The sequence below is a fragment of the Meriones unguiculatus genome, chromosome 9, assembly GCF_030254825.1.
Source record: "Meriones unguiculatus strain TT.TT164.6M chromosome 9, Bangor_MerUng_6.1, whole genome shotgun sequence".
Taxonomy (NCBI): Eukaryota; Metazoa; Chordata; class Mammalia; order Rodentia; family Muridae; genus Meriones; species Meriones unguiculatus.
The window spans coordinates 60,408,443-60,424,015 of NC_083357.1; the positions used below are offsets into that span (position 1 = coordinate 60,408,443).

Here is a 15,573-nt window from a genome sequence, read left to right on the forward strand (position 1 = left end):
CTCTACCACTGGGCTACAACCCCAGCCCAGTTCTAGTTTTGATTGTCTTCCTTGGTCTAAGCCCAAGCATTAAGCCACGATGGTCTGAGCTTCAGAATTTGAGGCCAGGAGGCTCCACTGGGACGACAGCCATTTCCAGGTCGCCGATCGTGCGGGGCCTTCCCGAGGAATGCAGTAGGCGATGTTACACCTTCCCGGCGCAGGGCTCCTCCACAGGTCCCCGAGAGCATCTCTGTGCGGGCTGGAGAGAGCGGGAGTCCGCGGTGCCGGAGTCCCGAGACGAAGGGGTGGGGCCGGCGAGTCACGTGACCAGCCATCACAGCGGCGGGCGGAGCTGCGCGGGTACTTAGGGGTGCACCCGAGAGGCCCGCAGCGGCTCGATTCGGCTCGGCGGCAGCGGGCCTAGGCTGTCGCGCTGCGCTTGGTGAGTGTGCTTGGGGCGCAGTGGCTCCGCGGCGGAAGTCACCTTGGCTAGGGGCCGGGGGATGGGGATGGGGGAGCCGGGGGGAGCGGGCCACGCGCGGGCGGCGGTGACAGGCCCCTCGCCTGCCCAGGGCGCAGGCGCGGTTCCTCGCGGCCCTAGATGCTCCGCACCGTGGCGGGTCGCGATCCTCTTGGAGAGGAGACCTAGGCTCCTGCAGACTGACAGAGCTCTGGGCCTTCAAGGTCTCGGGCCGGGCATGGTGATCCCGCGCGGCTCGGCTTCCCTCCGGCGGCCTTGGCGCACTCCAAGGGCGGAGCTGGGGACTTCGGGGAGCTCCGAGGGAGGAGCCTGCAGGGAAGGGTTCGGCCCTGGCTTTCCTTCCAGCCCGCAGGCTCCGGGTCTCAGGGGTGTTGGGGCGAGTATCGACCTGTATCAAGTTTGTGGCTTATTCTAAAGAGTCTGCCCCGGGAACTTTCCACACACAAACCCACGCAGTGCCTGGTACCTTAAAAGACCGGTTCTATTGAAAACAGGAACCTAGCAGTGGGTGTCTGTCGTGGAACCTGCCCGAAGAGAAACCGAGAAACAGGAAGACAAGCAGAACGGAGTAGAGGATAGGGGCTGCGCTCCCTTTTTCTGGAGGCGGATGACCGAGATAATGGAAATGTGGTGGTGGGGGTGTGTGTAGGGAGACATACAGGACAGCCTTCCTTCAGTAAGGGCCCTGCTGGCCCTGAGGGGGTAACATCCAAGAGGTGGGGTGGGGCATCAGGCGTGCGGACCAGGTGAATTTGACTTGGTCCCCTAGGGGCCTGAATTAAAAGACCAGCGCCCACCGACACGACACCTTTCCTCCACCTGACCAGATCCCCTCACCTGTTGGGAAGAGAGAGAGATTGTGGGGTTCAAAGGGAGGCCTAACACCTTTTGGTGTCTCGAGAAGACTTTTTCCCCAGGTGGGTCTCCTCTGGGAGGGACTGCTGCCGAGGTCTGTTCGTTTTCAGCCTGCAGATGCAGAACCTTGGTGAAAGGTGCTCCCATTTCCCCTCACGGCCCTTCAAGGGAGAATTGCTTCCCATAGGTTCTGGCCATGGTGACCTAAAACTCCAGAGCTCCCAGAGGCATACCTGATTCAGTTAATCACAGCACTTGGAAGGCTGAGGCGGGAGGATCTCCGTGCATTGGGAACCAGTCTGGGCTACATAATGAATTCCAGGACAGTCTGCCTATAGGGTGAAACTGTTTCGCCTCCCAACCCTCCTTTCTTCCAGAAAGCAGGCATGCTTGAAAGAAGGCAGCCTGGAGGAAGATGACCTCTGCCCCTTTAAAGACACGTGTCCCAGGCCTACAGGGACTCCATGGAGCTGGGGGGTGGGCTCACGTTTGTGCTTCCCTGGCCCTGGTGGCCTCACAGGCTTCTTAGCACTTCCCTTGGTGTTGGATCAAGTGTTTTCAGACCAGTCAGGCAGAGGAGGGTAGAAGCTCTTAGCTCCAGGTTGAAACTGGTTCCCTGGAGATGCTGATTCAGCCATCTAGGCTGAGGCCCTTACACAGTCTGGGTGGAAACCTTAAGATGTCAAGTCTCAGGTTCGATGACTTTTGATGGTCTGATGTAAGGAAAATATTAGATGTGTGTGAGGTTTTGCTGTGTGCGATTGAACTTTTGAGAGTCAAAAAGGAAACCAGGGACTTCAGTGTGACTGATATGAAGGGAGGGTATAAAGGTGTGTATTGTCTTTGTTCAACCGCCCATACCTCTGCTCCCATTGTCTTGGCACGCTCCAGGAGCTGCCTAAGAAGGAGTAGGGGCTGGATCTGGAGTGTTTTCTTCGCTGACAGTTTCTATTCCTCCCTGCATTGAGCATGGTGGAAGTTCTTGGGGTGTAGGTCTGCTGCATGCTGAAACTCCTGTCAGGCTGAGTTCCAGCCCACGGCCTTGGGCATGCTAATCATGCCCTCTGCCACTGGACTGAATGATACCCAGCCAGCTTTAACCGGTCTCCTCCCTCCACTATCCCTCTCGGGGGTTTTTTGAGACAGGTGCTGACTTATAATCCAGCCAGGCTGTGAACTGGACAGTCCTGCCTCAGCCCTCCCTCGTGATAGGGCAGCTTCTGAGATCACTGTCCGCTTCCTGAGGTAGGGCTAGTTAGAGCCTGAGCCTATCGATTAGCCAGCTTGCCCCAGGAATCTCTTTTCTCTGTCAAATGCTGGGATTACAAATGCGGGCTACCAAGTCCTCATAGCATTTCCCTGGGTATTAGGAATTTGATCCCAGGTCCTGGAGACTTCACAGTAATATCTTCCCCCCACTGAACCATGTCCTCCAAGCCTTAGTTTCTAATTTTTAGAATTTAGGAGGTGTGTGAGATTGGGGGGACTTTATGACCAAGTGAAATCACCTGCACATCTGTGACATGATTACAGTCACTCGGATTGCAGTGGTGGAATTTGACCTAGAATTCCATCTCCTGAAGGTGACAGATCCCTACTCAGCTATAGCCATGCAGGACCTACTCTGTGGTCTCTTCTCATGCCTCAGTTTTCCTCTCCTGTGAAATAGAAGCCTTTTACAAGACTTGGAGGGCTCTTTCCAGAACTGGCGTTTTTATATAAGCTGAATCGTGGGAAGGACCTGTGGCCTGTGATCTCAGCTGTTAGCCTGTTTTTACTGGGTCGGTAATTCTGTAGTCTGGCCAAGATACTACACCTTCCCAGCAGGCTGCGTGGAAGAGAGTAAGTCTGATAAGGGCCATCCACAGAAGACTAGAGAACTCTTAGAGAATCTGCTCTCAGAGCAGAGTTGGCTGCCCTCTGACCCTCTGACCTGTGCTGATCTGGCCCAGGCAGGAGGTCACATGTCCTTCTAAGCTTGCACAAGGCAGATGGTGCTGGCCAGCTTGTGCCAGTCAAAGGTCTATCAAACCGTATCAGGATTCAGGCAGACTGCCACTCATTCTCAGCTTACTGGCCCCTTCTGGGTTTTGGGCTGTGCTTTGTTTTGATAATCAAACAGTAGAATAAACATCAGTAAACAAGGCTTTATTACAGGTAGTATGATGGTCGTAATTTTTTACACTAAATAGGATACTTGGTAGGGACAGGGGGTGTTCTGAGACAGTCTTAGATTCTAGGCTGGTCTCATTCACAGGGTAGCCAAGGATGGCATTGAGCTCCTTATGCTGCCTCTTCAGGGAGCTGGTGTTATAGGCATCTACCACTCACTACCTCTGGTTTAGTGGATGCTGGGGACTGAACCCAGGATGCTAAGGCAGGCACTCTGCCAGCTGAAATATAGCCCTGGTCTCAAACTAGGATACTTTTTAAGATAAAGGTAATTACCCCGGGGCTCTGCGTGTTGGCTGCTGTGTGCATAGAGAGCGATAGAGTCAAGTCAGCAGTGCCAGAGGTTGTCTGGTGGCTCTGCCTGCTGCTGGTTGTCCCTAGCTTGGTACAGGGAGGCACTTCCCAAGAGTAGCTCTGTCTATCGCTTCCATAAGCCTTGAGAGGGACTACTACTTCCTGGGACCCCAAGAAAGGAGAAGGTTCCCGGCTCACAGACAAAGTGTTTCTACCGCTTGCTTACATTGTGTGCCTGGGCCTCAGCCTGAGCAGCCTGGAGCTTAATTTAGCCTGCAGTCGAATTAGGGAACAAGCTGAGATGCATAGGACACTAATCTCCTTTTATATCCCAAGGTCTTTAAAAGCCTTGCCCTGTGGTGTGTGTTCTAGAAGCAGAGCTGGGGAATATACTTACCCCACGCATCTCGGAAGCGTCTCTGCACGGGTCTTGAGGAGCTGAGGAACAAAGCTAAAGAACAAACGTTTCTGGGAATAGGGACTGTCCAGTCAAATTGTCTTGTCTCCTACCAACAATTAAATGGTGTCTCTCTTAAATGAAGGCCTGTCCTAGGTTGGGATCACTGTTGCTGTGATGAAACACGGTGACCACAAGCCAGTTGGGAAAGAAAGGGCTTATTTGGTTTATACTTCCACCTTGTAGTCCCATCATCGAAGAAAGTCAGGACAGGAGCTCAGACAGGACTGCAGCCTAGAAGCAGGAACTGATATAGAGGCCGTGGGAGGGGTGCTGCTTACTGGCTCGCTCCCCATGGCTTGCTCAGCCTGCTTTCCTATAGAACCCAAGGATGGCTCCGTGTACCGTGGGTAGGCCCTCCCCCATCAATCACTAGTTGCCCTGTTGGCTTGCCCACAGTCTGATCTTATGGAGGTATTATCCCAGTTGAGCAGGTGAGTGTTCTGCGGCTGAATTACATCTCCAGCCTCCCCTCCAGATGTGCCGAGGGTAGATGGAAGCTGTGGGCAGCTCTTATGAGATGTTTTTTGTTCTTAAGCCATGAATCAATTTACAGTGTCCTACCAGAGGCAGGCATGTGAAATCCGAAGCCCACATCAAAGCTGCGATTCAGACTTAGCAAAAGGAGGAGTCTCTGGCCTGCAGGTCGGCTCTGCACCCCTTTGAGATTAGGACGTCTGCTTCCGCTATAGCTGCCCCTGCTTTGGGAGCAACTGGGCAAACCAGTCAAGAGGAAATGAAGCTCCCACGGTCTTGTTCTGTGGGTGGACTGAAGTGGTCAAAACTTGAGGAGCAGGCACCCTTAATGACAGGCGAAGCCTAGGCAAGTCTGTTTTTATGGAAGAGAAGCTCATAAAGGGCAGTGTCCTGGCCCCAGCAGGTCTTCCCAGCCTCTTTTCCCACCTCCTGGTGGAGAGCCCCTCTGCACATCTGTGATGCACGGTCACAGTTTGTGGCTGTGGGCAAAACATTTCATGCTTCTGATAGTTTGGAGCTGGTATGTGAGAGGTTGGCCCCGTGGTCCTTGAACCAGTGTCAGGGGGAGAAGGATGTGTGCGTGCACTTATCTAGGACGTGGCAGGTGGCCTGTGGGACTTTCAGGTCTACACGTTCTGCCTCCTTTCAGACTTCAGAATGTAGATTTAGTCGCTAGTCCGCCTGAGACTGCCTGGCGACCCAAGAAAGCTTGCTTTGTCAAGCCTGAGGTCCTTCAGTGTTTTTAGGTATCATTACCTGTTTCCTTCACCCTGGCATCAGCTTCTCCTTGGATGTTCGTTCCGTTTTCTTCTAGAGTCCCAGGGGCTATCTTTGCCAGAGGAGGGGCCTTCAGCTAGTTTTGGGGAACGGTTTTGCTGTTGATGGGATCACCAGTCCACCGGCCATTCTGTGCACGTAACAGTGTTGGGTAGAGCGAGCGACAGCGATAGCAGGACGGTGAAGACATTGATTGCTATATAGGTTTGAAAAGGAATTGGGTAGTGGAACCCAGGAGCAGCTGGCTTGAGCTAGAAATAAATTGTGCCCACAGCTGCCCTGTACTTTAACACCTGGGAGAGAAGGCTGGTTAGCGGTGAATGCACTTGTCTGTTCCAGCCCCCTTCTTTTGTGAAATAAAGACTTTCTGTTACCTAAAAATACAAATCACAGAATTGGGAAATAAAGGGAAGTGCTTGCTAAACTAGGGGAAACAAAAGACAGTTTCTGTTTCAGGCAAAGACATGGAACATGTGATAGGTTGACAGGTTTACGGACAGCTTAGCTTGTCATTGTCACTATCAGCTGTGTCACCAAAGTGCCTGTGTGTGTGAAGACTGGTGTCTTCAGGGAATCAGCTCCTGGCGCTCTAGGTGGGAACAGCAGGCTTCATACACTTCAGACGATTGTCTCAAGCCTTTTGACAAGGCTTGTGGATTTTCTTGAGGGCGGAAGCTTGTGTTAATTCAGACTCCTGCCAAGTGGAGGCTTTGAGAATGGGTTTGAAGCAAACCGGAATTAGGAATGGAGCCTGCTGTAGCTAGCAGCTGTTTTTCTCTCCGTGTGCACTGATGCAGGGTTTCTCTAGCTGCCTTTGCTCCTCTCCTCACCTGGAAACATGGTGCTCATGGCCACCGTTGGAGGTGCAGAAGCTGAGCCTCCGAGAGGGGCGGTGTCCAAGGGTGACAGTAGCAGAACCAAGATCCAGATGTTGGTGTCAGGCCTCCAGTGGAGCCCAGCCACTCGTGCAGCCACAGTGGCTGGTGGCCAGGTGAATCCCCTCTTGATTCCGATGCTCATCTCAACCTCTTGGAGGAGGAGTGGAGAATCTAGGGACTTGGGGGTGAAGACTTTTCCAGGGATTCATCTTGTTATAGGTGGACTTAGATATTGGGTGGGTGCTATTGAGCAGCTGAAGCCTCAGCACCTGAGTTTGCAGCAGACCTGATGGTGGGGATAAAGCCCAGGAGTAAAGGGTTACGCTCCAGTGGAAACTGAGCTTCCCAGAAGGTAGCCTGCAACTTCAGTGGCCAGGGGCTATAGACTCTGGAACCTGAGAACCCTTGGGGGGTATGAGAGGGCCTGTGTTCTTTGCCACCACAGACACCAAAGGCATCTTGTTTAAAATTTCAAGTTACCATGGAAATGAGCCTCCCTGCTTGGCTTATATTTAACAGCTCAACAGATGCCAAGTCCCTATGGGGCATCTCAGGACACTCTGATTCTCTAACATACAGTATGGTATGAACCCAAAGGTATCAGTCTTTCAACATAGGAGATCCTAGCACACTCACCAGCCCCTTCCTTCATCCAGACTCCCACCCTAGGGAGTGGACACTCCAATGTCTTGTCTCAGACACTTGTCTTGGAGGAAAGACATCAATGTTTTTTTGCATCAGTGTCTCTTGTCTTAGAGGAAAGATCCAGATTCAGGATTTAGGAGATGACTTAGCTGAAAAAGAACTTGCACAAAGATCTGAGTTTGGGTCCCAAGGACCTGTGTGATCCCCAGAACCCATGTTAAAAAAAAAAAAAAGCCAGGCATGTTGGTGCACACTTCTAATGCCAGCATTGGGGAGGCAGAGACAGGCTCCCTGGCAGCAGCCAGCCCTGCCTATTTGGTAAGGTCCAGCCCCTGTTTGGGAATAAGCTGGCATCAGCAACAGCACCTGTTGTCCTGGTCTCCAGAGGTCCAAACATCTATTTGCACTTGCATACGCTTGAACATGCATACACACAAAAACACACAAAAAGGTTAAGAAGTCAAGTACAAGTGAGAAAGTGCTGCTGAGAGTAAAAGGAGACATTTACCTCATGGCGTGGTTTGGAGGCCATGCAATGGTGACACACGGTCATGTGAGACAGGCTTCCTGTGAGTCACTGGAAATGGAGACAGTAAGTGTGTCGGATAGAAAGCCTGTAGGGGAGGAAGCCTTCCTGGTGGCAGAAAATGGTGGCTAATTATTCAAGGGCTATTTTCAAAGGTCTTTAGTTGTCTGCGTGGCTGTGGTTGTTTGTCAGTGGATTCCTTGCTGGGTGTGCTGGGGTGCACTTGTGGTCGCAGCCTTCAAAAGGCAGAAGCCAGAGAGTTACTGTAAGTTCAAGGCTGGCTTGGTCTGTGTAGCAAGTTCCAGGCCAATTAAAGCTACAGCAAAGGCCCAGCCTTAGAGGAATGGGGTGATGAGAGGAGCGAGGATTCTTTGAAATACATGGACATGTTTGTTTAAAAGTATATGTGGATGTGTGTATGTGTGTTCGCCCATTTTCCACTATTATAATGACATACCCAAAGCTGGGCACTCTAAAGAAAGGGGGTTTATGTAGCTCACTGTCTGGGAGGCTGATAGCTCAAGGCCAGGCAGTGCATGGATTTGGCTTCTTTCTGGGGCCCCTTATACATAACATAGTGTGTGTGAGCCTTGGCAGAAATACCTGTGGTAAGAAGCCCCTGCATAGCTAGAGGACAAATGGAAACAGGAGGGGGAGTCATACACCAAGACCTCCCACCAAGCCCCACCTCCTAAAACCCACCTGTTTAACTCAGTCCCGGGCGCTCTACACAGGAAACTTTGTGGCCGCTTAGATGCGTCATAGCCATAGAAGGCCAAAAAGGAGTCCTCAGAGCGCCTGACCTGCCTGCTTAGTAGACACAGCCCCTGTGTCCCCCAGTCTTCTTGCCTAACTGTGGGTCTGGGGTGGTTTTACTTCATTTCTGCAGTGTGGTTTGCTTCAGCTAGGTTTGTTTTCCGTGGCTGTTTTGAACTGTCTAGCCATTTGTAGTGATATAACAGTTACTATGTCCCTGGACCTTTGTCTTATTTATGGTCTTGTGTTCGTGCAAGATGTTTGGTGGACACTGGCATTCTTGTCACTGTCTACGGGATAAATGTGTTTGGATAAGTGTCCAGTGCTGACCCCATGCATACAGTTTCCGTTGGCAGGTCTAGGCTGGCTTCTCTGTGGTTCCGCTCTCTAAGAACCAAACTCCTTTGGCCTCTGGGACTGCCAGCTTCTCGATTTCACCTGTACCTCCCTGAAGCTGAACCATGTTCCTATCCGCATTGGCCATCTAGACTTTTTCTGTAGTCACTCTATCCATTTTCCCACCATGCTCTTGTGTCTGCTGTGAGAGTGTGTGGTGCTGGGGTTGGAACCCAGAGCCTCGTGTATGCGAAGCCCACCATCTACTGCTCAGCTACATCTCAGCCCCAAGTCCTCTGATGTTCGAGTCTTGTTTTATCCGGGCACAAAGCTTTTGTGGGAGCCCCATTTTTCCAATGTGTCTTGGTTGCCGTCTTTATCACAAATATTTATTATGTGTGTACATGTGGAGGTCAGAGGACAACTTGTGAGAGTCAGTCCTGTCCTTCCTCAAACAGGGGATGAGACCCAGGTCATTGGGCTTGGCAACAAGCACCTTTATCTGCAGAACTGTATTGCCAGCGTAAGACTTTTAATTTTAATGTGATGCCTGACAGGTTATGGTTTATGCCAGTTTCAGGCTTTCCAGGGAGTTAGCTTTGCTTGGGGGCTTTTCACTTGTTTTGTTCTGTGTATTGTAGTGTAGCCAAGGCTAGCCATGAGCCCTTGCTCCTCATGCCTCAGGCCTCCTGAGCCCTGGGATTACAAGCACACAGCCAGCTCAGACTTACACGGTTCTGAGATCTCTCTTCCATGTAGCACTTTTGGTGTCAGGGAGCCAGGTGTAAGAGCTGGCCTTCCTTGTTTTCCCAGAACAGGCAGCCAGCTGTGCAAGCACATCTGCAGGAGTGTGTCACTTCCTCCTTCCCCGGCCCACACACACTCTTCCTACACCCAGAATGAGTTTTGAGTGGCCTTACTTTTTTTGTTTCAGTAGAACTTTTTCTGAGCCAGTGTCACCGGGCATTTTATAACACATTGTGGTCTTCTAGAAGGCCCCCGTTGGAGCGCTTCAAGAATAGTCTTTCCGCTCATACACAACGATCTTACAGACGAGCTGTTGTTCAGATCCCCTCCCTCGAACCCACCACACACACACCAGGCTGCTGTCCTTCTGATACTAAGGACACAGCGTTGTTGCCCGAACTTAAATGACAGTTTTTAGTTTTCCTGCAACACAATTGTAGGCCTGCGATCCAGCACTCATGAAACAGGCAGGGAGAATAAGTCAGTGTCCCCCACCCCCCATGTCCTTTCAACCTTTGACCCTGATGGAGAGCGCTGGCTCCTGTAAGCCCTAGAGTCAGGACAGGGTCCCAGCCTACCCACCCCTATTGTTGCTCCCACGAGGCTCAAACCACATGTCAGCACCCAGGAAAGACCTGGCCCTTAGCTGCTTGCCCAAGAGGGTGTGACTCATGGGTTGAGCTGGAAACGACTGGTCTCCTGACTCAGAGCCAGCTCGCAAGATCCAAGGTCCAAGGTATTGATGTAATTAATAGTTTTCTTTCTCAGGAGCCAGAAGCAAAGCCCTTGGTTGGCAGGAAAAAAAACCAGAGGGGCTCCTGGGAGCCTAGTGCCCCTGCTGTAGTCAGTGTGCTTCTTTAGTTCCCGGCAGCTGGCACCAGCCCGGCTTGTGTTGGCTTGAAACTTGCCAAGAAGGGAGCTCACAGAGCTGGGGAGATGACCCAAGCCTGAAGTGGAAGGGAAGAACCAGAGGTTGTCCTCCATCTGCACATGGTCACAACCACACATACATACAAACAAAATAAATTGAAAATGTTTTAAAGTGAGGCTTGGGAACATCACTTCTTTCAGTTTCCTCACCCGTTGGCTCTCCCTAGGACTTATTCATACAGATTGACTTTTTTTTTTTTTTTTTTGAGGCAGGTTGTAGCTGCATGGCCTAAACTGAACTCTGAACACCTCAGACTTCCCAGAGTAGGGTTTACACCATTCATTCAGCTTAGAGCTAACAGTTCTAGAATACCAAAAAGAATCTCTCAAACTTAGTTCATCAGGTACCTACGGTTTAAAAGTCGCCCCGAGGGGACATGCATACTGTCGTGTGTGCTACAGTGTCACATCAAAGCGGGCTTCATTCACAGTGGGGCCATAAAGGCAGCCAGGGGGCCCTAGCAGGACCCTCATGTGGAAGTGGTTCTGATGCTGCCTGTGTTCTTTCTAGGAAGGTGCAGGATCCAGCTTCCAGAATGCGGTGGTCCTTGATCACTCTCTCTTGCCTGCTGGCACTGGCCAGTGCCCACAACAGTCCTTCCTTCCACCAACTGTCGGATGACCTGATCAACTATGTCAATAAACACAACACAACGTGGCAGGTAGGCTGTGCTATTTCCTGTCTTTGTGGGTCCCTGTTCTGGGTCACCCTGTGCACTCTGCTTCTGAGGTGACTAACTGGCCATAGGCCATTCTTTTCTGGAACTTGAAGCTCCTGGACCACCCCAGCCTCCCCTCTGGTCTCCACATTGCATGCATGGGAGTGCACATATGTGAACTCTTGTCCGTGGAGGTGTGTGGAGGGATGTGAGCTCGAAGACGAGGTGGGCCCTGGGGAAGCTACCACGGAAGATGAGGTGGTTTCTTATTACTTCCTGCCATCACTTCCTCCAGGTCTGGGCCAGCTCTCCTGCTAATAGCTAAAAGCAAATTAGAGAAGACGCGATAGTCTGAGAGCTATGCCCTGACCCTGAATCGCTCTGCCTATTCCCCTCACTTCCTGAATTGGTCAGGACCCCTGACCTACACATCTCCATCTTCTGAAGCCCCTCGGCGGCTGGGTGACTGTCCTGGTGTGACTCTCTTCCAGGCTGGACGCAACTTCTACAATGTTGACATGAGCTATCTGAAGAGGCTGTGTGGTACCATCCTGGGTGGACCCAAGCTGCCAGAAAGGTGAGTGATACCGTCTGGAAGAGACCCTGCTCCCACGCCATGGCTTGTGAGCAGTAGTGCTAGTGTTGGGGTGTAGGGAGAGGTAGAGGAAGCCCTTTCTGAATTCCCTTGGTGTGTTCTTCAGAGATGGCCTCAAATGCTGGATTTACTACCTTGTCTCATCCTCACATGAGGCCCCAGGCTTGGCAGTTGAGGTCTGGCTACACTCAGCTCTGAATAATTCAAGGACAGTCCATGGGAGCTGCCATTTATAGTTGATTTTTCTGGAAAACTGCAGTGGACATTTTCATGGGGAAATTGTTCTTAGCAAGGATTAGGAATGTCTGTCCGAGAATGGCGATGGTGTCGTCTAACTCATGTCCGGCTGAAGGCAAGGCACAGTTTAATATTTTAGAAATTCCAAATCAGAAAGGTGGGAAAAGACTGAAGGCATTACTTTAGAGTCAGTAGGGCGCAATACATACAGGAGCAAAGGGCCAGTGCATGTCTCTGCCTGGCTCTCCCTTCTCATGATAGACGCACAGTGGGATCCTCAGACACACTGTGCCCTTCAGGGTTTTGCTGTGGCCTTGAACTCATGGTCTTGCTGCCAGACACGCAGCTCTGCATCCTGCTCCGACACCAGTCCAGGCATCAAACTGAGGACGCACCCACAGGTGCTCAGCTGGCAGCTGCTTCTGCAGAGCTAATGAGAGAATCTGGATGCTTTCCATAGACAGCCCTAACACCTAGGATAGGCACGTCTAATCTAGGCATTGCCAAGTATCTCTTCAAGGAAAAATAAAAGAAAACGAATCCCAGGACCGGAAAGATGGTTCAGTGGTTAAGAGCACTGGTTGCCCTCGCAGAGGATCTGGGTTCAGTTCCTGGCTCAAACACATCCGTAATGCCAGTTCCAGGGGATCTAATACCTTCTGACCTCTGAGGCCACCAGGCACGCATGTAGTGCGCAGACATACATACAGGCAAACCACTTCTACACTAAATAAATCAACCCAACAGAAAAGGATGAATCATAGTTCCCCCTGTATAGCCACTACACCAACCTAAAAATACACATGAAGAATTATTGTTATTTAAGTCTTATTTGAATGGGATGTGGTGAGGTATTGCTTGTAATTCCAACATTCACTAAGGACTTGGTCGTGGTAGGAGGATGAAGAGTTCCAGGCTAGCCTGGGCTACGTAGCCAGACCCTATCTAAAAAAAAGGAGGAGGAGGAAAAAGAAGAAAAAGGGATGGGGGGAAGGCTTACCTGTATCCTACCAGTAGGATAGTTGACAGTATCCATTAAAAAAGTATAGAAATGTACACAATGCTGAGTCACACTAGGAAGTGGTAAATGACGCCTCCTGCCTATGTCTCACCCCCTCTGTAAGAGCTACAGGTCAGTCTCGGGCCAGCTGCCCTTAACTGAGTCTTCAGGGGTGAGGGAGGGAACTGTAATTTGTAACAGCCCTTCCTTTGCCCAGGGTTGGGTTCGCTGAGGGCATTAATCTACCTGAAACCTTCGATGCACGGGAACAGTGGCCCGACTGCCCGACCATCAAAGAGATTAGAGACCAGGGCTCCTGCGGCTCCTGTTGGGTAAGACCATGCTGGTGGGGAGGGCTTCTGGAAGAAAACTGGATGGGGAATGGTGTATCTAGGGAGGGCCCAGGTGTGACGAGGCGAGGGAGATGTCTGAAGTCCGTTTCTTTCCACTGCTCTGGTTTAGGATCCTTGCAGTCAGGAATTACTGCAAGGACAGAGTGAGTGGCGGACGCATCATGATGGGCGTGCAGTGGGTCTTGTGCACCAGCTGTGAAGCTGCTTTCCCTCAGCAAATACAGCAGCTCTGATCCAATACGGCTTCATGAGTGTTCTGCCAGCTGTCGTGCTTTTTAAACTCTGGCAAAATGTGCACGGCAGAAAATGCAACCCTTTTAACTAAGTATTCAATCCAGTGACATTAAATACATTCCTGGTGTTGGGCGGCCATCTCAGCTGCCCATCTACACAGTCCTTTCCTCTCCTCCAGATGAGCCTGGTCAGTCAGACTGAGTCCTCGTGGCCCTCTTGTGCCCATGCTGGCTCCCATCTGCTCTCTACCTCAGAGTTTGCTCCAGATGAGCCAAGTCCCCAGGCAGAAGGCCTGCTGCATTGATCTCTTTGATGCTAAGTGTGAGCCCAGGAGCCTCATCTGACATTGAAAGGGTCTAAGCATTCAGAAGGCCGAGGGCCCTCCCTGCTTCAGCAAGGTGGGCTCCTTCTGAGGCAGTTCTGACTGTTAACACAGGCATTCGGAGCAGCGGAAGCCATGTCTGACCGGATCTGCATCCACACCAAAGGCCGAGTCAACGTGGAGGTGTCTGCTCAGGACCTGCTTTCCTGCTGTGGTAGCCGGTGTGGGGACGGGTAAGCGTTGGGTACCTGTTCCTGGAGACCCTAGCCACCTGTACTGAGTAACCGACGGCTGCCTCGGGAGAAATCTGTTTCCATGGCTGAGACGACTCTGTGGTAGCTGCTGCTGTTGAGCTTCTCAGAACCAGATTGGCCTAAGCTCAGTGGGGACAGAGTCCTGGCAGAACGTGGTCTCCAAACGTTGTGATTACCTTCTGTTCCCTGTCTGGCTCTTATCCTCACTGTCCCCCCCCCCGCCATCTCCTACTCCCATCCCCCACTCAGGAAAATATACTGGTCTGCTCTATAAGGATGCAGACCTCTATTGGGGAGGTGGTGTTAAGGCGGTGGGGTGTCACATTAAACTCAGTCCGTAACTCAGGTGCTCTCCAGTGTCATCGGGCCCGTAGTCTATAGCAGTGGTGCAGGTCAGATAACCCTGAGAGTTTCAAAAGAAATGTGTCTGGGCCTCACACAGTAGGCTAGGAGCATTGGAGCTGCGAAGGACACCACACCTTGTTTTGCCAGGGATTCTCCTAAGTACAGTCCCAACCCAAGCCTTAAACCAGGGCATAACCCTGTATTTGCCTGTTGCCTTCATGGTCCTGTCTCCGTCTCCGCTGAACATACATTCACTGTGGCTCTAACTCTTTAGAGTCCGACAGGTGGCCTGGAAACCGTGTGAACCCTCCCTTCTTCATAATTTAAGGAATAGAAGAGTCATCTTTACTGTAGATCACAGAAACCTCACTTTCTGGTTTTTCAGAACTTGTGCCTTTTCACACGAAGAAGGCACTTACAGCTTCTCTTTGACATGTCTGAGGTGCCAGTATCACCACTGTTAGAATTAATTGGTTATCAAGGGTTACTTGTACCCACACCGCAGCGTCGCAGCTGTGGATTTGATAACCAAGATGGTTCTCAATTGACTGGAGATAGTAGCGTATACAGCGTGGATTCTCTGGACAGAGGTGCTTGGTGTTCGATTCTCGATGGACCAGGCGGTGTGAGATTTCACTGTGCTGCTCAGAACAGTGTGCAGTTCAATTCTGAGGAATCAGTTCTGGAAATTTCCACTTAACGTGTTTGGACCTTAGTTGATGGTATAATAAAACCTCAGAAATCAAAGTACTCTGGGTGTGGTGGTGCATGCCTTCAGTCTCAGCACTTGGGAGGCAGAGCAGGAGGGTCTCAGCCTGGTGTACATAATGAGTTCTAGGACAGCCAGGACTACATAGAGAGACCTTCCTTTAGAAAGAGAGAGAGAAAGACAGGAGGGAGGGAGGGAGGGAGGGAGGGAGGGAGGGAGGGAGGGAGGGAGGGAGGGAAGGAGGGAAGGAGGGAAGGAAGAGATAGAAAAAGAAAGGAAGGAAGAAAGAAAGAAAGAAATCAGACTACAGGTAATGGAGGGTGCCTTTGTAGTTGAGAACCACTGTTTCAGAAAGAGGGGAGTGTTGAAGCTCAGTTTGATTTGGATATTTGAAAAAAAGAGTCCTTGTGTCCTTATGGATGGAGGCGGAGCTTGGCTAGGTCCCTGGTGGAGTGGCTTGGCTAGGTCCCTGGTGGAGTGACAGTGGAGATGGGGTGAATGGGATGTTGGGTTGTGGGAGGGTGCACTGTGAGGACAGTGTATGCTCGGGCG

General features: G+C 51.3%; 1 protein-coding gene across 3 annotated transcripts in view; it reads left to right on the top strand.

The window, feature by feature from the left end:
- The first annotated feature begins 273 nt into the window (after positions 1-273).
- Ctsb (cathepsin B) overlaps positions 274-15,573 on the top strand; it is a 21,712-nt gene continuing 6,412 nt past the window's right edge. Inside the window, exons 1-5 of one of the 3 annotated variants that reach the window (XM_060391299.1) lie at positions 274-424; positions 10,825-10,975; positions 11,464-11,549; positions 13,022-13,136; positions 13,828-13,946. In XM_060391299.1, the coding sequence (XP_060247282.1) occupies positions 10,850-10,975; positions 11,464-11,549; positions 13,022-13,136; positions 13,828-13,946 (446 nt within the window). In that variant the 5' untranslated portion in view covers positions 274-424; positions 10,825-10,849. Of the gene's footprint in view, positions 425-10,824; positions 10,976-11,463; positions 11,550-13,021; positions 13,137-13,827; positions 13,947-15,573 lie in introns of those variants that run through there. The other 2 variants (XM_060391300.1, XM_060391301.1) reach the window with 2 other exon arrangements.